This window comes from Rattus norvegicus, chromosome 7 (genome assembly GCF_021556685.1).
Source record: "Rattus norvegicus strain SHRSP/BbbUtx chromosome 7, alternate assembly SHRSP_T2T, whole genome shotgun sequence".
NCBI classification, from domain to species: domain Eukaryota; kingdom Metazoa; phylum Chordata; class Mammalia; order Rodentia; family Muridae; genus Rattus; species Rattus norvegicus.
The window spans coordinates 5,217,273-5,238,703 of record NC_141540.1 but is presented as its reverse complement, the minus strand read 5'-3'; the positions used below and the strand labels follow the sequence as shown (position 1 = coordinate 5,238,703).

At 41.2% G+C, this 21,431-nt stretch overlaps 1 protein-coding gene across 1 annotated transcript in view; it reads left to right on the top strand.

Moving 5' to 3' along the window:
- Ralbp1l4 (ralA binding protein 1 like 4) overlaps window positions 1-17,607 on the top strand; it is a 62,983-nt gene extending 45,376 nt beyond the window's left edge. The window contains 3 exon segments of the mRNA XM_087559566.1: window positions 11,085-11,224; window positions 15,416-16,148; window positions 16,151-17,607. Coding sequence (XP_087415692.1) covers window positions 11,085-11,224; window positions 15,416-16,148; window positions 16,151-17,433 — 2,156 coding nt within the window. The 3' untranslated portion in view covers window positions 17,434-17,607.
- The last annotated feature ends 3,824 nt before the right edge of the window (window positions 17,608-21,431 follow it).

Sequence of the window (21,431 nt, the reverse complement as noted above, 5' to 3'; positions counted from 1 at the left end):
AAACATACAAAGCCCGGTACTATCCATCCCTTGAGAACATTAATAACAACCTGTATATACACAGAGCAGAATCTTAACATCACCTGCCATCTTGTCCTGCCACTGCTTCTCAGCCCCTCTCCTCCACCCTGTCTCCTCCTCTCTCCCCTTGTCTCCTCCTCTTCCTTCAAACTTCTCTTCCACCCATCCTTCCTTCTCCTCCAATGACAGGCCTCCTTCTATCCTGTACCTGCCTCACCTGTGACATCATCCTACATTTCACCCTTTTTGTCTAATTAAAAAAAAAGTTTCTCTCAAATATAAGCTGAGCACAACTACTATCATTTTGTAATTAAGAGCATAAAATATATCTAACACCCAGTCCAACACTATATCAGTTAAACAGAACATTTAGTTATCCATTCCAGCTTAAGAAAGGCTTAAAATCTGTATTATATCTTGGCTAGCTTGCATAGTACCTGATAACTATCCAATAAAATATGTATATTTAGAGTTAAACAGCCTGATAGGCTATGAGACTATAATCAGTCTTCAACCCCATCAGAAATCTGGGAATGACCAAATATCTATACACATAGGAAGCCTATCAGGGCTTCCAGAACTGAGAGGTTGTAGAGACAAATCTCCGCTAGCAGAGTCCCCTGTTAGCAACATGTGAGCTCAAATCTTCAGCCTTTTGGCCCAAAATCAACTGACAGACTCTAGAAATGCAGATTTTGAAGGGCTGATCACCCTGTCTTGGCAGGGTTTATCAGTCAACTATTCTGCATAATTTGTCCTTTTCTGGACAGTATTAGTCTGCAGATGAAACAGGCAGTTTTGTCCAGTGGCTGCCTAGCCACAAAGTATTGCCTTACCTGGAGGTAGAGATGTTCACATTCTTCGTTAAATCCACCAAAGGTTAACTGTTAGGAGCAGATATGTCTCAACAAAAGATAAATAACTTTAAATCTCAAATTTTGCGGATTTCTGACGTTTTTGAAAACCATCTATCTATATAGGACAATCTGGACTGTTGTCTTTATATCTTAATAATATCTTGAACGTTCTCTCACAAAGTCAGTAATATGTTTGCTATTTGGCTCTTAACTCACATGTTTAATCAACTCATAAGTTTGTAATGACATCAATAGAAGGACTGGCTCTAAACCTTGTACTTTTAATCTCTTTTAACAAATAAATTCTATATCAAAACAAAGATATGATTTTAGCTTAGTTAACAAATAAGATTACGACTCTATAACTCAAACTACCCAATTCCTCCCTGTTAAAATACAGTCATTTCTAAATTTCTCATAAAAATAACTTTAGAATAACCACTTCCAGCCCCCCAAAGTCCAGGGAATTGGGGCGACGACTTCTCCATAACTTCTTCAAGCTGTACATGGGCATTGAGATATCCTTAGGGGTAGGGAGTAGGAAGAATGAAGCAAATGCTGTAACAGGATGTGTCCTGACTGGACCCAGCTGAAAGTCCTTGAGACCAGGATTCCAAGTAGGCACACTCTGTAAAATACAACTCTGAAGACAAAAGTTTAGAATTGAGATATCTTTTTGTTTGATTCTCCTGAATAAATTTTTCAGGTGGTCTACCTCTATCAAATCTGATCAGTATGACTCTGTGAGGTTCCCAGAGCCTAATCACAGGTTTTAAAAACACAAAGACAAAATCTTTCTCCCAAAACACTGTGTTCCTTAGTCTGAAACCAGAAAAGCTTGTATCTTACACTCTCTCCCAGAGTAATAATATAATCATAAAACTCAAAAGTCACACCCATCATGAATATTAAGCAATTTTTTAAAAAAGGAAGTAAGCTAAACAATGAACCTGATAGGCTTTTGTACTCTGATATCGGGAAATTATCCCAAAATTCTCGTGGAGCCCACGTTAAGAGAATTCGAGCTTCATGTTGTGGTATATATCAAAAGTAACCACAAACCCTCGCTAGCCGGCATCAACGAGCCATATGGCCTTTAGCGGTGTAATTCATAAAACAAACCAAATACCTTTTATCAATTCCAGTATCAATAAGCAACACATCAAACCAGGACTTTAGCCCAAAATATCTCAATCTGTTAAGCTCTCTACCCAGAGCCACAGATTTTTCTTTAACCTTAATAACTTCTAAAATATATGCCTGCATTCACTCTCCTTGGTGTTATAGACATTTCATCACAACTCTCTACTTGGAGTTAGTGACTAATTTTCCCCTATCTAAGTTCTGAACCATGGATGAAAATCCCCACCTGATTCAGGTAATCTCTTTACTCTCTTCTTTCTAAAAACAAACTCAATCACCTTTTAATAATACCTGTAATTAAGAAGTAGCTTGTCTAACTAGGATTTCAACCCAAAATTCCCATGGAGCCCACGTTAAAAAGAATATGAGTATCCTAAACAACTTTCTTTAAAAAGCAGCTTTTAATCTCTAACTCTCTGAGCTGCCATTACTTATCACACAGCAGGAGACCTACAGTCTGCCTGCCCAGGTGGCTTCCCCATTTCTTTGTTTGAATTCCTGCCCTTAAGATATCACATGACTTAACATGGCACTGGCCTCCTCTTACTTAGAAAATAAAAACTTTCTCTCAACTCTCAGGGTTACTAGTGGATTCTTGCCCATCACTTTGGCTCTCCATCTGTTGTTGTAAAAATATGAATATAAAAAAGATTAACGGTGTCTTTTACCCCGCTAGGTCCTCACCACAGTGCCCCAAGATATCTGCTAGATTATCTTGGCGGAAACACAGCCCAGCCGCACACTTCCCTACACTCAAACCCTCACATAAAAGAACACACAATACAATAATCTTAGATCCAGTTGGTAAGATATAATTGCCCACTTAAACATACAAAGCCCGGTACTATCCATCCCTTGAGAACATTAATAACAACCTGTATATACACAGAGCAGAATCTTAACATCACCTGCCATCTTGTCCTGCCACTGCTTCTCAGCCCCTCTCCTCCACCCTGTCTCCTCCTCTCTCCCCTTGTCTCCTCCTCTTCCTTCAAACTTCTCTCCCGCCCATCCTTCCTTCTCCTCCAATGACAGGCCTCCTTCTATCCTGTACCTGCCTCACCTGTGACATCATCCTACAATTGTACTAGTCTGCAATCCCACCAATAATTGAGGAGTGTTCCTCTTTCTCCACATCTTCGACAGCATGTGCTGTCACCTGAGTTTTTGATCTTAGCCATTCTCACTGGTGTGAGGTGAAATCTCACTGTTATTTTGATTTGCATTTCCCTTATGACTAAAGTTGTTAAACATTTCTTTAGGTGTTTCTCAGCCATTCGGCATTCCTCAGCTCAGAATTCTTTGTTTAGCTCTGAATCCCTTTTTTTATAGGGTTATTTGTCTCCCTGCAGTCTACCTTTTTGAGTTCTTTGTATATTTTGGATATAAGGCCTCTATCTGTTGTAGGATTGGTAAAGATCTTTTCCCAATCTGTTGGTTGTCGGTTTGTCCTAACAACAGTATCCTTTGCCTAACAGAAGCTTTGCAGTTTTATGAGATCCCATTTGTCGATTCTGGATCTTAGAGCATAAGCCATTGGTGTTTTGTTCAGGAAATTTTCTCCAGTGCCCATGTGATTGAGATGCTTCCCCACTTTTTCTTCTATTAGTTTGAGAGTATCTGGTTTGATGTAGAGGTCCTTGATCCACTTGGACTTAAGCTTTGTACAGGGTGATAAGCATGGATCGATCTGCATTCTTCTACATGCCTGACCTCAAGTTGAACCACCACCATTTGCTGAAAATGCTATCTTTTTTCCATTTGATGGTTTTGGCTCCTTTTTCAAAAATCAAGTGACCATCGGTGTGTGGGTTCATTTCTGAGTCTTCAATTCTATTCCACTGATCTATCTGTCTGACTCTGTACCAATACCATACAGTTTTTATCACCATTGTTCTGTAATACTGCTTGAGTTCAGGAATATTGATCCCCCCCAGAAGTCCTATTATTTTTGAGGATAGTTTTAGCTATCCTGGGTTTTTTGTTATTCCAGATGAATTTGCAAATTGTTCTGTCTAACTCTCTGAAGAATTGGATTGGTATTTTGATGGGGATTGCATTGAATCTGTAGATCACTTTTGGTAAAATTGCCATTTTTACTATATTAATCCTGCCAATGCATGAGCATGGGAGATCTTTCCATCTTCTGAGGTCTTCTTCAATTTCTTTCTTCAGAGGCTTGAACTTCTTATCATACAGATTTTTACTTGCTTGGTTAAAGTCACACCAAGGTGTATTATATTATTCGGGACTATTATGAAGGGTGTCGTTTCCCTAATTTCTTTCTCGGCTTGTTTCTCTTTTGTGTAGAGGAAGGCTACTGATTAATTTGAGTTAATTTTATACCCAGACACTTTGCTGAAGTTGTTTATCAGGTTTAGTAGTTCTCTGGTGGAACTTTTGGGATCACTGAAAAATACTGCCTATCATCTGCAAATGGTGATATTTTGACTTCTTTTCCAACCTATATCCCTTTTGTCTCCATTTTTTGTCTCATTGTTCTGGATAGAACTTCAAGAACTATATTGAATAAGTAGGGAGAGAGTGGACAGCCTTGTCTAGTCCCTATTTTAGTGGGATTGCTTCAAATTTCTGTCCATTTAGTTGTTTATCAGCTTTAGCAGTTCTCTGGTGGAACTTTTGGAATCACTTAAGTATACAAACATATTGTCTGCAAATCGTGATATTTTGACTTCTTCCTTTCCAATCCGTATACCTTTGATCTTCTTTTGTTGTCTGATTGCTCTGGCTAGGATTTCGAGAACTATATTGAATAAGTAGGGAGAGAGTGGGCAGCCTTGTCTAGTCCCTGATTTTAGTGGGATTGCTTCAAATTTCTGTCCATTTAGTTTAATGTTAGCTACCGGTTTGCTGTATATGGCTTTTAGTATGTTTAGGTATGGGCCTTGAATTCCTAATCTTTCCAGGACTATTTTGATGAAGGGGTGTTGAATATTGTCAAATGCTTTCTTAACATCTAATGAAATGGTCATGTGGTTTTGTTCTTTCAGTTTGTTTATATAATGGATTACGTTGATGGTTTTCCGAATATTAAACCATCCCTGCATGCCTGGAATGAAGCCTACTTGATCATGGTGGATGATTGTTTTGATGTGCTCTTGGATTCGGTTTGTCAGAATTTTATTGAGTATTTTTGCTTCGATCCTCTTAAGGGAAATTCGTCCGAAGTTCTCTTTCTTTGTTGGGTCTTTGTGTAGTTTAAGTATAAGAGTAATTGTGGCTTCATAGAAGGAATTCGGTAGCAATCTTGTTTCTTTCAATTTTGTGGAATAGTTTGGATAGTATTGGTTTGAGGTCTTCTATGGAGGTCTGATAGAATTCTACACAGAACCTGCCTGGACCTGGGCTCTTTTTGGTTGGGAGACCTTTAATGACTGCTTTTATTTCTTTGGGAGTTATGGGGTTGTTTAAATGGTTTGTCTGTTCCTGATTTAACTTCGGTACTGGGTATTTGTCTAGGAAATTATCCATTTCCTGAAGATTTTGAAGTTTTATTGAATATAGGCTTTTGTAGTAGGATCTGATGATTTTTTTAATTTCCTTTGATTCGATAGTTATGTCTCCCTTTTCATTTCTGATTTTGTTAATTTGGACACACTCTCTGTTTCCTCTCGTTACTCTTCTAAGGGTTTATCTATCTTGTTGATTTTCTCAAAGGACCAACTTTTGGTTCTGTTGATTCTTTCTATGGTCCTTTTTGTTTCTACTTGGTTGATTTCAGCACTGAGTTTGATTATTTCCTGCCTTCTATTCCTCCTGGGTGTATTTGCTTCTTTTTGTTCTAGAGCTTTTAGGTGTGCTGTCAAGTTGCTGATATATGCTCTCTCCTGTTTCTTTCTGCAGACATTCAGAGCTATGAGTTTTCCTCTTAGCACAGCTTTCATTGTGTCCCATAAGTTTGTGTATGTTGTACCTTCATTTTCATTGAATTCTAAGAAGTCTTTAGTTTCTTTCTTTATTTCTTCCTTGACAAGGTCATCATTGCGTAGAGCATTGTTCAACTTCCATGTATATGTGGGCATTCTTCCCTTATTGTTATTGAAGACCAGCTTTAGCCCGTGGTGGTCTGATAGGACGTATAGGATTATTTCTAACTTTCTGTATCTGTTGACGCCTTTTTTATGACCAATTATGTGGTCAATTTTGGAAAAAGTACCATGAGGTGGTGAGAAGAAGGTTTATCTTTTTGTTTTAGGATAGAAAGTAATATAAATATCTTTTAAGTCAATTTGGTTCGTGACTTCTCTTAGTCTGTCTATGTCTCTGTTAAATTTCTCTTTCCATGATCTGTCCAGTGAGAGTTGGGTGTTGAAATCTCCCACTATTATTGTGTGAGGTGCAATGTGTGCTTTGAGCTTTAGTAAGGTTTCTTTTATGTATGTAGGTACCCTTGTATTTGGAGCATAAATATTTAGGATTGAGAGTTCATCTTGGTGGATTTTTCCTTTGATGAATATGAAGTGTCCTTCCTTATCTTTTTTGATGACATTTAGTTGAAAATCGATTTTGTTCGATATTAGAATGGCTACTCCAGCTTGCTTCTTCAGACCATTTGCTTGGAAAGTAGTTTTCAAGCCTTTCACTCTGAGGTAGTGTCTGTCTTTGTCTCTGAGGTGTGTTTCCTGTAGGCAGCAGAATGCAGGGTCCTCATTGAGTATTCAGTTTGTTAATCTATGCCTTTTTATTGGGAGTTGAGACCATTGATATCGAGAGATATGAACGAATAGTGATTATTGCTTCCAGTTATTTTCATATTTGGATGTGAGATTATTTTTGTGTCCTTTTCTTTTCTTTGTTTTGTTGCCAAGATGATTAGTTTCTTGCTTTTTCTAGGGTTTAGCTTGCCTCCTTATGTTGGGCTTTACCATTTATTATCCTTTGTAGTGCTGGATTTGTAGAAAGATATTGGGTAAGTTTGGTTTTGTCATGGAATATCTTGGTTTCTCCATCTATGTTAATTGAGAGTTTTGCTGGATACAGTACCCTGGGCTGGCATTTGTGTTCTGTTAGGTCTGTATGACATCAGTCCAGGATCTTCTGGCTTTCATAGTGTCTGGTGAGAAGTCTGGTGTGATTCTGATAGGTCTGCCTTTATATGTTACTTGGCCTTTTTCCCTTAATGCTTTTAATATTCTTTCTTTGTTTTGTGCATTTGGTGTTTTACTATTATGTGACGGGAGGAGTTTCTTTTCTGGTCCAATCTATTTGGAGTTCTGTAGTCTTCTTGTATGTTTATGGGCATCTCTTTCTTTAGGTTAGGGAAGTTTTTTTCTATGATTTTTTTGAAGATATTTACTGATCCTTTGAGCTGGGAGTCTTCACTCTCCTCTATACCTATTATCCTTAGGTTTGATCTTCTCATTGAGTCCTGGTTTTCCTGTATGTTTGAACCAGTAGCTTTTTCCATTTTACATTATCTTTGACCATTGTGTCGATGATTTCTATGGAATCTTATGCTCCTGAGGTTCTCTCTTCTAACTCTTGTATTCTGTTGGTGATGCTTGTATCTGCAGCTCTTTGTCTCTTCCTTTGGTTTTCTATATCCAGGGTTGTTTCCCTTTGTGCTTTCTTTTTTTTTTTTTTTTTTTTTTTTTTTTAATTAACTTGAGTATTTCTTATATACATTTCGAGTGTTATTCCCTTTCCCGGTTTCCGGGCAAACATCCCCCTCCCGCCTCCCCTTCCTTATGGGTGTTCCCTTCCCAACCCTCCCCCCATTGCCGCCCTCCCCCCATAGACTAGTTCACTGGGGGTTCAGTCTTAGCAGGACCCAGGGCTTCCCCTTCCACTGGTGCTCTTACTAGGATATTCATTGCTACCTATGAGGTCAGAGTCCAGGGTCAGTCCATGTATAGTCTTTAGGTCGTGGCTTAGTCCCTGGAAGCTCTGGTTGCTTGGCATTGTTGTACATATGGGGCCTCGAGCCCCTTCAAGCTCTTCCAGTTCTTTCTCTGATTCCTTCAACGGGGTTCCTATTCTCAGTTCAGTGGTTTGCTGCTGGCATTCGCCTCTGTATTTGCTGTATTCTGGCTGTGTCTCTCAGGAGCGATCTACATCCGGCTCCTGTCAGTCTGCACTTCTTTGCTTCATCCATCTTGTCTAATTGGGTGGCTGTATATGTATGGGCCACATGTGGGGCAGGCTCTGAATGGGTGTTCCTTCAGTCTCTGTTTTAATCTTTGCCTCTCCCTTCCCTGCCAAGGGTATTCTTTTTCCTCATTTAAAGAAGGAGTGAAGCATTCACATTTTGATCATCCGTCTTTGTGCTTTCTTTATTGCTTCTCTTTTCATTTTCAATTCCTTCACCTGTTTGATTGTGTTTTCCTGGAATTCTTTCAGGGATTTTTGTGATTCCTCTCTATAGGCTTCCACTTGTTTATTTGTTTTCCTGCGTTTCTCTAAGGGAGTTCTTCATGTCTTTCTTGAAGTCCTCCAGCATCATGATCAAATATGATTTTGAAACTAGATCTTGCTTTTCTGGTGTGTTTGGATATTCAGTGTTTGCTTTGGTGGGAGAATTGGTCTCCGATGATGCCATGTAATCTTAGTTTCTGTTGGCTTGGGTTCCTGCGCTTGCCTCTCGCTATCAGGTTGTCTCTGGTGTTACCTTGTTCTGCTATTTCTGACAATGGCTATACTGTCCTATAGGACTGTGTATCAGGGGTGCTGTATACCTGTTTTCCTGTTTTCTTTCAGCCAGTTATAGGAACAGAGTGTTCTGCTTTCAGGTGTATAGTCTTTCCTGTCTACTGGTGTTCAGCTGTTCCTGTGGGTCTGTATCCTGAGTCCACCTGGCAGGTCGCTTGGAGCAGAGAAGTTGGTTTTACCTGTGGTCCAGCGGCTCAAGTTGTTGGCTGGGGGCTGCTGTTGTGAGGGCGGCAACCAGCAGGGCCTGCGCTGCCTTTTCCTGGCCCCCCTTGCACCAGGATCCCAGATGGTGTTAGGTGTTTTCCTCTGGAGTCAAAAATGTGGGCAGAGTGTAGTGTCTTCTGGTTTCCCAGGCATGTCTGCCCCTCTGAAGGTTTAGCTCTCCCTCCCATGGGATTTTGGTGCAGAGAATTGTTGATCTGGTCTCTTCAGGTCCGGGCTGTGTCTGGAGTGCAGGGATCCTGCTGCTCGAGTGCTGATTCTTAACATTCTCAACATAGACTCTTTTATTTTTCTCCATTATATTAACCTGGTTATTTCTTATTTACATTTCGATCTTTATTCCCTTTCCTGGTTTCCAGGCCAGCATTCCCCTAACCCCTCTGCCTTACCTTCTCTATGGGTGCTCCCTCCTCATCCTCCCCCCATTACCACCCTCCCCCCAACAATCAAGTTTACTGGGATTCATTCTTGGCAGGAACAAGGGCTTCCCCTTCCACTGGTGCTCTTACTAGGCTATTCATTGCTACCTGTGCAGTTGGAGCCCAGGGTCAGTCCATGTATAGTCTTTGTGTAGTGGCTTAGTCCCTGGAAGCTCTGTTTGGTTGGCATTGTTGTTCCTATGGGGCCCCCTTCAAGCTCTTTCAGTCCTTCCTCTGATCCTTCAACGATGGGGGTCTCGTTCTCAGTTCATTGGTTTGCTGCTGGCATTCACCTATGTATTTGCCGTATTCTGGCTGTGTCTCTCAGGAGAGATCTACATCCAGTTCCTTTTAGCCTGCACTTCTTTTCTTCATCCATCTTATCTAATTGGGTGGCTGCATATGAATGGGCCACATGTGGGACAGGCTCTGAATGGATGTTCCTTCTGCCTCTCTTCTACACTTTGCCTCCCTATTCCCTCCTAAGGGTATTCCTGTTCCTCTTTTAAAGAAGGAGTGAAGCATTTACATTTTGGTCATCCTTCTTGATTTTCATGTGTTCTGTGCATCTAGGGTAATTCAAGCATTTGAGCTAATATCCACTTATCAAGGAGTGCATACCATGTGTGTTTTTCTGTGATTGGGTTACCTCACATAGGATGATATTTTCCAGTTCTATCCATTTGCCTATGAATTTCATAAAGTCATTGTTTTTGATAGCTGAGTAATATTCCATTGTGTAGATGTACCACATTTTCTGTATCCATTCTTCTGCTGAAAGGCATCTGGGTTCTTTCCAGCTTCTGCCTATTGTAAATAAGGCTGCTATGAACATAGTGGAACACATGTCTTTGTTATATGTAGGGGCATCTTTTGGGTATATGCCCAAGAGAGGTATAGCTGGGTCCTCAGGTAGTTCAATGTCCAATTTTCTGAGAAACCTCCAGACTGATTTCCAGAATGGTTGTACTAGTATGCAATCCCACCAACAGTGGAGGAGTGTTCTTCTTTCTCCACATCCTCACCAGCATTTGCTGTCACCTGAGTTTTTGTTCTTAGCCATTCTGACTAGTGTGAGGTCGAATCTCATAGATTCTTAAAGAAAATAGCAACTCAATAGCAAATTGGATTTTCTCTATGTAACAGCTCTGGCCGTCATGGAGCTTGATCAGTGAACCAAACTGAAATCAAATTTACATAGATCCCCTTGGCTCTGCTTCCTGAGATCTAGAAATAAAGGCATGTGCCAGCATCCTAGTCTCTTATGAAAATCTGAAAATATAGCATAATGAACCCATATGGTTGACATAGACACTACGATCTCAGATTTGAGCTCAAAGATCAGTGGAGAAAGCCAAGGAATGTAACAGATGTGCAATTAGGCAAATTGTGTTGTGAAGTACAGATACTGCTGGTACTTTACTCTTGTCCACGGCAGTCAGAAAGTCACACAAGGGGATGAAAAGATTGGTACTATATGACTGTTTGATTCTAATACCTTTAAGCATAGATTTCAAGGCAAACACAATAACTTACTCTTTATACATGAAGAATGGGCCATATACAACTATATATCGAGTGCCTTATGAAGCAAGATCATTATAAATGTTATAATATTAATTAGTTATTTTCTGTGTGTTTGTGATATTGCATAAGGCATGCAGGTGGTAAAGGGAAAAAGATACGCATGCTAGGGCTAAATGAGGACTAAATGAGTTCAGCAATTACAGCAATGATTTCCTTTCTTTCTTAGATTCACAAAAACACGAAGGCATTGTATATACTAACCCAACGGTAATATCTATTAATCCACCACAAGCAAAACAGAAATGTTTGTTTGGGAAATCTCTTTCGGGTCTTTTAGAAGACAAAACGTTGCTTAATCCAAAACTTGTGAGTATCAGTTTGGGTTTCTACAGCACCTTCATTCTAAGGAATTATTTAATCAAACAGATTAATGTTTAGATAACCTATACATGAAGGTAAGATCATTTTAAAATAGAAATAATTTGCAGTGAAGTTTGAGTCATGTAACTGAAAGAAATCAAAAATACAGAATAAAAAGAAATAATATTCCCATGTTTTACCTTGATTGCATCAAAGATCCTAACCCACCAGCTTCTTGGAGGAAATGGGTGTAGGGAAGTACACCGCTGATAACCTGACTGTAAAGTCTTCCAGCTTCTTTATGACTCCATATTATTCTGGAGTCAATCCCTTAATATCATTGCCTCTGAGATTACTCAATCTTTTATAATTAATGATATCTATAGACTTTTACTGTACATTATCAATGAATTAGATGTATACATTATTTTTTTGCTATATAGTAACATCTTTTATCATAGTGGACTAGATTTAAATGCTGCCTAATATGGCTTAATCTATTTTAAACTAGTTTCTAAACTTCTTTGGAAATATATATTTACTGTCCACATCTATTTTAGCACTATAGCTGAGCTAGGAATTTATGCTATGTGTGATCAAATTTATCTTGTCAGACACATGAGCATTACTGCACATTTCTTAGGTATTTTAGAGCAGAGTTTTCTGGTAACCATGTTTTTTTTTTTTTTTTTTTTTTGTTTTTTTGTTTTTTTTTTTTATTAACTTGAGTATTTCTTATATACATTTCAAGTGTTATTCCCTTTCCCGGTTTCTGGGCAAACATCCCCCTCCCCCCTCCCCTTCCTTATGGGTGTTCCCCTCCCAACCCTCCCCCCATTGCCGCCCTCCCCCCATAGTCTAGTTCACTGGGGGTTCAGTCTTAGCAGGACCCAGGGCTTCCCCTTCCACTGGTGCTCTTACTAGGATATTCATTGCTACCTATGGGGTCAGAGTCCAGGGTCAGTCAATGTATAGTCTTTAGGTAGTGGCTTAGTCCCTGGAAGCTCTGGTTGCTTGACATTGTTGTACTTTTGGGGTCTCGAGCCCCTTCAAGCTCTTCCAGTTCTTTCTCTGATTCCTTCAACGGGAGACCTATTCTCAGTTCAGTGATTTGCTGCTGGCATTCGCCTCTGTATTTGCTGTATTCTGGCTGTGTCTCTCAGGAGTGATCTACATCCGGCTCCTGTCGGTCTGCACTTCTTTGCTTCATCCCTCTTGTCTAATTAGGTGGCTGTATATGTATGGGCCACATGTGGGGCAGGCTCTGAATGGGTGTTCCTTCAGTCTCTGTTTTAATCTTTGCCTCTCCCTTCCCTGCCAAGGGTATTCTTTTTCCTCATTTAAAGAAGGAGTGAAGCATTCACATTTTGATCATCTGTCTTGAGTTTCGTTTGTTCTAGGGATCTAGGGTAATTCAAGCATTTGGGCTAATAGCCACTTATCAATGAGTGCATACCATGTATGTCTTTCTGTGAATGGGTTAGCTCACTCAGGATGATATTTTCCAGTTCCAACCATTTGCCTACGAATTTCATAAACTCGTTGTTTTTGATAGCTGAGTAATATTCCATTGTGTAGATGTACCACATTTTCTGTATCCATTCCTCTGTTGAAGGGCATCTGGGTTCTTTCCAGTTTCTGGCTATTATAAATAAGGCTGCGATGAACATAGTGGAGCACGTGTCTCTTTTGTATGTTGAGGAATCTTTTGGGTATATGCCCAAGAGAGGTATAGCTGGATCCTCAGGCAGTTCAATGTCCAATTTTCTGAGGAACCTCCAGACTGATTTCCAGAATGGTTTTACCAGTCTGCAACCCCACCAACAATGGAGGAGTGTTCCTCTTTCTCTGCATCCTCGCCAGCATCTGCTGTCACCTGAGTTTTTGATCTTAGCCATTCTCACTGGTGTGAGGTGAAATCTCAGGGTTGTTTTGATTTGCATTTCCCTTATGACTAAAGATGTTGAACATTTCTTTAGGTGTTTCTCAGCCATTCAGCATTCCTCAGCTGTGAATTGTTTGTTTAGCTCTGAGCCCCATTTTTTAATAGGGTTATTTGTCTCCCTGCGGTCTAACTTCTTGAGTTCTTTGTATATTTTGGATATAAGGCCTCTATCTGTTGTAGGATTGATAAAGATCTTTTCCCAATCTGTTGGTTGCCGTTTTGTCCTAACCACAGTGTCCTTTGCCTTACAGAAGCTTTGCAGTTTTATGAGATCCCATTTGTCGATTCTTGATCTTAGAGCATAAGCCATTGGTGTTTTGTTCAGGAAATTTTTTCCAGTGCCCATGTGTTCCAGATGCTTCCCTAGTTTTTCTTCTATTAGTTTGAGTGTGTCTGGTTTGATGTGGAGGTCCTTGATCCACTTGGACTTAAGCTTTGTACAGGGTGATAAGGATGGATCGATCTGCATTCTTCTACATGTTGCCCTCCAGTTGAACCAGCACCATTTGCTGAAAATGCTATCTTTTTTCCATTGGATGGTTTTGGCTCCTTTGTCAAAAATCAAGTGACCATAGGTGTGTGGGTTCATTTCTGGGTCTTCAATTCTATTCCATTGGTCTATCTGTCTGTCTCTGTACCAATACCATGCAGTTGTTATCACTATTGCTCTGTAATACTGCTTGAGTTCAGGGATAGTGATTCCCCCTGAAGTCCTTTTATTGTTGAGGATAGCTTTAGCTATCCTGGGTAACCATGTTTTTAATCATGTAATCAATTGAAAATAGAGAAAATATCGAATAAATCTGTGTATGGTAGTCATTTTTACAGAATAAAATTATGGAAGAATAATTGACAAATACTTCGGTTCTTAAATGTGACAGCATCTTTAGACATAGTTAAAAATAAGAAGTTACAGAAAGGGTTGGGGATTTAGCTCAGTGGTAGAGCACTTGCCTAGGAAGTGCAAGGCCCTGGGTTCGGTCCCCAGCTCCAAAAAAAAGAAAAAAGAAAAAGAAAAAAAAAAAAAAAGAAGTCACAGAAAAGGAAATTAAAGTCTTAGAAGTATAGTGAAATAATATTTATTAAAATAAAAACAGGATACATAATAGAGGCCAGGACAGACAGGAAGTAAAATACTGATTTGATCTCTAGAAGGGAAATATCCCAATATTTACTTAGAGTGCCATGCTTGAGAAAGATATTCATAGAAGGAATCAGAAAGTAATAAAGGACCATTCACCAAAATGCTTTGGGGAACAGAAGTTCAAACAAAACCATGATGTTACAAATGGGGGGAAAATGGATTAGGGAAGAAAATGTATTTGGAAGCTAAAACAGAAAAAAGTTCAATGACTACTTTATTCCTCTCAGTTATAGCTGTGCAGCCAAAACTGTCCTTGCTCAGGTTCACAATAAAAGACATATTTGTGCTTCAGGTGTGGATTTCTAATGCTACAAGCTTATCCTTATCCCACACAGGATATGTTATCCATAATTGCAGAGAAAGGACAAGAATCAGATCACATATTCGAAATTCTACCTAAAGAATCACAGTGGTCCCTGAGGTGTAGGCTTGACAGTGACAACACATTGAATGGAATGAAGAATACGTGCTTATAACAGCATCTTTCTTAAAGATGAGGAAGGTTTTTACATCATCAACATTAACATCCCTCTAGAGATGCATATGTCCTTTCTGTCCTTGAGATTACATGAGGATGTCTGTTTCCTGGAGCTATGGACACATGACGTCTTGATAAGAGGCATAGCATTTAAAAGTCTGACAACCTCAAAGATCCATCACAAAGACACTGGTGAACAACCTCTGTTGGAAGTTAACATCCTCATAGATCAGATGGGCTTTAGTCTGGCGTTACAAAAGTTCCTACTGATTTCACCTCTGACCATACCATGTGAAGTAATAGTGGAACAAGTTACAATAGTGGTAAAAGTGTGTTTCACAAAACACATGTTTCAATAACACTTACCAAAAAATGTCCTTCAGAAATAACAGCTCAGAATGGCAGAGTTTTCTGGTAACCACTAGTTAACTAGAAAACTAGTTTTCTAGTCCACCACTGATCAAGAATTGGTGTAAACAGGCGAAGGCTGGGCGGGGTGGGAATGGGGTTCCTGCGGCCGGCCAGGGGGACAGCGCAGGAGGCAGCGGCTGCAGCAGAGCAGACTGTCGCTGGGCTGCAGGCACTGGTGGAACGGATAGGTAACAGAAGACCACTTCCCTTCCTCCTCAGGGCTTCAGCATAACCGAGTCCTTCCTGCCCCCCACCAGCAGCCCTAGTGAACACCGCCGGGCCGAGCCTGGCAGCGGGCTGACCCGGACTCCCAGCTCCGAGGAGATCAGCCCTACAAAATTTCCTGGATTGTACCGAATGGATGAGCCTTTGCCTCCCCATGACATCCTCCACGAGCCTCCTGATATCGTGTCAGATGATGAGAAAGACCATGGAAAGAAAAAGGGAAAATTTAAGAAAAAGGAGAAAAGGACTGAAGGCTACGCTGCCTTCCAGGAAGACAGCTCTGGAGATGAAGCTGAAAGTCCTTCCAAGATGAAGAGGTCCAAGGGAATCCATGTGTTCAAAAAGCCCAGCTTCTCTAAAAAGAAGGAAAAGGATTTTAAAATCAAAGAAAAGCCCAAAGAGGAAAAGCACAAAGAGGAAAAGCACAAATAGGAAAAGCATAAAGAAAAGAAATGTAAAGACTTGACGGCCGCCGATGTTGTTAAACAGTGGAAGGAGAAGAAGAAAAAGAAGAAGCCAACTCAGGAGTCAGAGGTGCCTCAGACGGACGCCCCGAGTCTCGGACCCATTTTCGGCGCTCCCTTGGCTGACGCAGTAGAGAGGACCATGATGTACGACGGCATCCGGCTGCCAGCTGTCTTCCGAGAGTGCGTGGACTACATGGAGCAGCACGGCATGAAGTGTGAAGGCATGTACCGAGGGTCAGGAGTCAAATCAAAGGTAGATGAGCAGCCTGTGATCGAGAGGAGTCTCCAAACCTGGAAGAATATGAACCTAACACTGTAGCCAGCTTGCTGAAGCAGTATTTGCGAGACCTTCCAGAGAATTTGCTTACCAGAGAGCTTATGCCCCGATTTGAAGAGGCTTGTCAGCAGAGGACCACAGAGATGGAGAAAGTGCAGGAGTTCCAGCGCTTGCTCAGGGAACTGCCGGAGTATAACCATCTTCTGCTTTCCTGGCTCATTGTGCACATGGACCACATCATTGCGAAGGAGATAGAAACCAAGATGAACATCCAGAACATCTCTCTAGTGCTGAGCCCAACTGTCCAGATCAGCAACCGGGTCCTGTATGTGCTTTTCACACACGTGCAAGAGCTCTTTAGCACCGTGGTCCTGAAGCAAGTAACAAGACCTCTGCGTTGGTCCAACACGGCCACAATGCCTACACTGCCAGAGACCCAAGCAGGCATCAAGGAAGAGATCAGGAGACAGGAGTTCCTTTTGAACTGTTTACATCGAGATCTGCAGCGCGGGATATAGGACTCATCTAAAGAAGAAAGATTATGGGAAGTACAGAGGATTCTGACTGCCCTCAAGAGAAAGCTGAGGGAAGCTAAAAGACAAGAGTGTGAGACCAAGATTTCCCAGGAGATAGCCAGCCTATTGAAAGAGGATGTTTCCAAAGAAGAAACGAAGGAAATTGAGGAGGTCATAAATATCCTCCTTGCCCAGGAGAATGAGATCCTGACTGAGCAGGAGGAGCTCCTGGTCATGGAGCAGTTTCTGCGTAGTCAGATCGCCTCGGAGAAAGAAGAGGTCCACCGCCTCCGAGCTGAGATTGCGGAGATCCAGAGTCACCAGCATGGCCGCAGCGAGACAGAGGAGCACTCTTCTGACAGCGAATGCGAGAGCAAGGATGAGGAGGAGCTGCAGATCATTCTAGAAGAAGACTTACAGAGGCAGAATGAAGAGTTAGAAATAAAGAACAATCACTTGAACCAAGCGGTCGGTGAAGAGCGGGAGGCCATCGTTGAGCTCCGAGTGCAGCTCCGGTTGCTCCAGATGCAGCGAGCCAAGTCTGAGCAGCAGCTCCAGGAGGAGGAGCCCGAGAGGCAAGGGGACACAGGCCCACTGCCTTGTGAAGGTGTCCTTGAGGTGATAGCAGCCAAGGAGCAGGTGAAGCCCTCGCCCAGCAAAGACCCGAAGGAGACGCATCTGAACTGCCCCGGCCTTGTGCATCATACTGTAAGCAAGAGTCCACTGCCTGTCCTGCCTGGCAGCGTTCCGTAAAGGCTCTCAGAGATGCTCACTCTTGCACACGTCTGACTCCGCGTCAGGCTCAGGTCCTGGGAGAGTGAAGGGGTGGACACTCGGTGGTGGGGGGCTTGCAGGGAACACAGGCATTTCCAGATAGTGTCAGCTTATTTGAAAATTAATTTTCTTTGATAAAAATAACTATTTTAACCCTTGAGTGGCTTATTTTTAAACCAAAAAACTTGTTGTTGTTGTTGTTGTTCTTTAAATCACAGTAGAATCAGGATCTCTTTCTTATCAAAGGGTGGGAACCAAACCAGGTCACTTCTGCGCCTGCCTTGTGGACGCTCGTGGTCTTACCAGCCCTGCAGGGTCCCTGGCCACTCTTGCTTGTGCCTTCCACACCTTTTGGTGCAGATTGTTCAGTGGGGATCTGCCTCATATTCTCTGACTGGCCAAAAAGGCTCACGCTGGGGTTCCTTGTTCCTGCCCTGTGTGTACCACTTTTCTTTTCCAGCTCCGAGTCTGTCAATGTGAGTCAGGACGGCCCAGTTTGGTTGCAGAGGGAGGTTACCATGCAGCCTGCCACCAGCCTGGGCAGGGCAGGCCACCCACTCACTGCCAGGGAGCAGCAAGGGCCTTTTCTCAGAGGTGGTCAGAGATGACCACCTTGACCCTGAGGTTGCACAGGACACTTCTCACACCAGAGTCCTTTTCCACACTGACCTTCCAGGAAAGTCACCTTCCACAGTGACTTCAGTTGCTAGCTTGGGCTGGGATACCCACACCTCTGCCAGGATAAGCCATGTAGATGCTCTCATGCACAACTTTCACCTGTCCATGTCATCTCAAGGGGCTGCTTAAGGACTCTGACAGAACTGAGCGGAAGGAAGGAAAGCATAACTGTAATTGACCGCACCTGGTGTTTGCCTCTAACCCAAGACAACTGCTCCCAGCGGTCTGGGAGGCCGGACTCTGAGGCAACAGGATTTCACTGTCAGATGAGTGGCCCCCAGGGAGGTCCCCTGTGGCTCTGAAGACAAATGCCACACTCTAAAGTGAGCAACAAAACCACAGGAGGGCTCTGTCTACTCCCCAGTTAGTATTTATTTCAGCACCTGTTTTGTGCGATTTTTCATTAGCCTCTACCTATTGCACTGTTGTGACTTGTTGGCCATTATTTGATTTTTGTACAGAAAAAAAAGCTTTGTTATAGAAATCAGCATATTTTTTTTTTAAATCTGGAGAGAAGATGTTATGGAGACTGGAAAGGTGGTCAGGTGTCAAATGAAAATGTACAAATGCCTTGCTGCACTCGTCAGATGTGCGACACTCATTCTATATTTGCTGGCAATATCGAAGAATTCTTTTTGTTTGTGTAAACTCTAATTTCTATCAAGGTATCATGGGTTTTTAAAATTTCATTACAAATGTCTCAATGTTGGTTAACTAATTTTTGCCAGGACCATTATTGATTAAGGAAATAAATTCAGCGGCCTTTGAGAAAAAAAAAAAATTGGTGTTCCATGTTGGATATTGCCCTCCCTACAGTAGATACATGGAATTGTTTTCATTCCCAATCAAAAACACTAACCAGCAATTTCCCTTTTCTGAATATTCACACTGGTCCCTGAGGGATAAGATAGACACCGAACGATATATTAATTGGAATGAAGAACGCGTGCTTGTTATACCATCCCTGTTTTCTGGAACCATGGACTCATGATCTCTTGATAAGACACATGGCAGGTAAAAGTCTGACAAAGATTAGAATGTCACAAGATTCATCCCAAAGACACAGGTGAGCAGCTTCTGTTGGAAGGTAAAATAATCATATAACAGATCGGCTTTAGTTTGGTGTTATATATATTCCCACTGATTCACCTCGGGCCGTATATTGTAAAGCAATAGCAGGACAAGTAGTAATAGTGATAAAAGTGTGTTTTACAAAATTCATGTCTTAAATAATACTTACCAAAACTTACCCCTCACAAATAACAGTTCAAAATGGCTAGTCCACCACTGACCCACAATAGGCTGTCAATGTTTGATATTGCCCTCTGTCCAGTAGATAAACAAAATTGTTTTTCCTTCTTAATCAAAAAACAATCCAGCACTTTAACTTTTGCTGGATATTGACATTCTAATTCCATGTCAAGTAGTCAAAAATTAACCTAAGCTACATTTAACCTGTCTACCACTCTTAATTTGCCAGGGAGCTGCAGTGAGTCTAGAGCAAATATCATTGTTTTATTTCTGTTTGGGCCTTGATCTGAATTCACCTCTCAGAAGACTATGGACCTATGGCCCAGACATCAAGAGAAAAGATAGTGTTCTGCGATTAACTATGTTTAGTAACATTGGGCAAAGATACCCAATGATTCCTCCTTGGCTCTTGAGCTTGCCAAGTGTGTCTGGTTCAAATTGCCAGAAACTTGGGACCACATCATGGGGAGAAAGTTAAGATCAGTGACTGAAGGTAGCCATGTGCATTCAAAGCAATTTACAGGTATAAGAGCACCTGGGATTCTTCCAATTTTATGACTTGCTACCTTTAGTACAACATGAAAGTTATTTGTGGTATTTTACGAACAAAGACAGTTTCTGTTCTTTAAACAAACTGATGCTTACAACTTAATTTATATTGTTGAATATTTACCAATTTTAAGAAAAAGGTATGAAACTGAGACGTTCTCATGTGGAAAACATATAAGAAACTTCATCACTATTCCAGGTGGTCTGTAAGCAGAGGTCTACATGTATATTACAACTTTACTCTGTGTGTACTCTACACATTCACCAAATTATACAATTAGGATCAAGTAATTTCTGGTGCTGCCATTTTTTGACAGTTGCCTATTTCCAAGAAGAGGACTATGGTCTTTGTTTCTTTGTTTTGTTCATTTATTTTATTAGTTACTATCATCATCATCATTATTATAATCATTATTATTATTTTACATTTATTTATTTGTTAATTTTATGTCTCCTATGCTGACACACACCCCCATTCTCTCTTCACAAAGCCTTTTTCCTTCTCTGAGCCAGTTACGGGCCCCTGGTTTATCCTACTACCCTGGCACCTCACTCTGTTCAGGGTTAGACCATCTTCTCCCCTAAGGCCAGTTGGGGAGGGGTTTCAAGTCAAGAGCTTGCAGATAGCTCTGCTCCACATGTTGGGGGACGCACATGGAGACCAAGCTTTACGTTTGCTATAAATGTGCAGTAGGTCATGGTACAGCTTCTGTAGGCTTTTTAGATGGTAATTCAGCTTTTGGTAGCTCCTAGTGGTCCTGTGTAGTTGATTCTGTAGCTCTTCCTATGGAGTTCCTATCTCCTTTAGGGTGTGGAATCCTTCCCCCATTTCTTCCGTACAAGTCCCTGATTGATCCATAAAATCCAATGATTGGCTATGGCTCTTCAATCCTATTCCAGTCAGCTGCTGGATGGAGCCTCTCAGAGAGCACTTATGATAGGCTCCTGTCTGGATATTCCATGTAGGAGCTGGTTTCCTTTAGGCAAAGAGAGCTTTGAGCTGGGAAGTGGAGTGGAGATCTATGATTGCAAGGAGTGGTGTAGTCTAGAAGCCAGGAGAGGCAATTTGAACAGACGGTAGGTTTACTTCACTGCTATAGCAACTAGGACTCTGCTTCATTGATTCTAGTCTTAGGGAAGAAAAAAATAAGATCCTGCATATAGGTTCCACTTTTGAGCCAAGATTCTGGAGCCATGGCAGTTGGGGAATCTTTTAGGGAAGTGCACTCTCAACCAATGATTCTCAGCCTCCCTAATCCTGTAACACTAATATTTTTCTCATGGCTTTGTGAATCTTAACCATTACTTCATTTTGCTTCTCTTCATACTTCAAATTTTGCTCCTGATGTGATTATAAAGAAAAATGGATAGAATATCTGATATGGAAAATATATTTGACCCTGTAATGATTATGACCCACAAGTTGAGAATCACTGGTCTAAATTGCTAATTTTAAACAAAAATGTTTTTCAAGTACTTTCTACAATGTACATTGACCA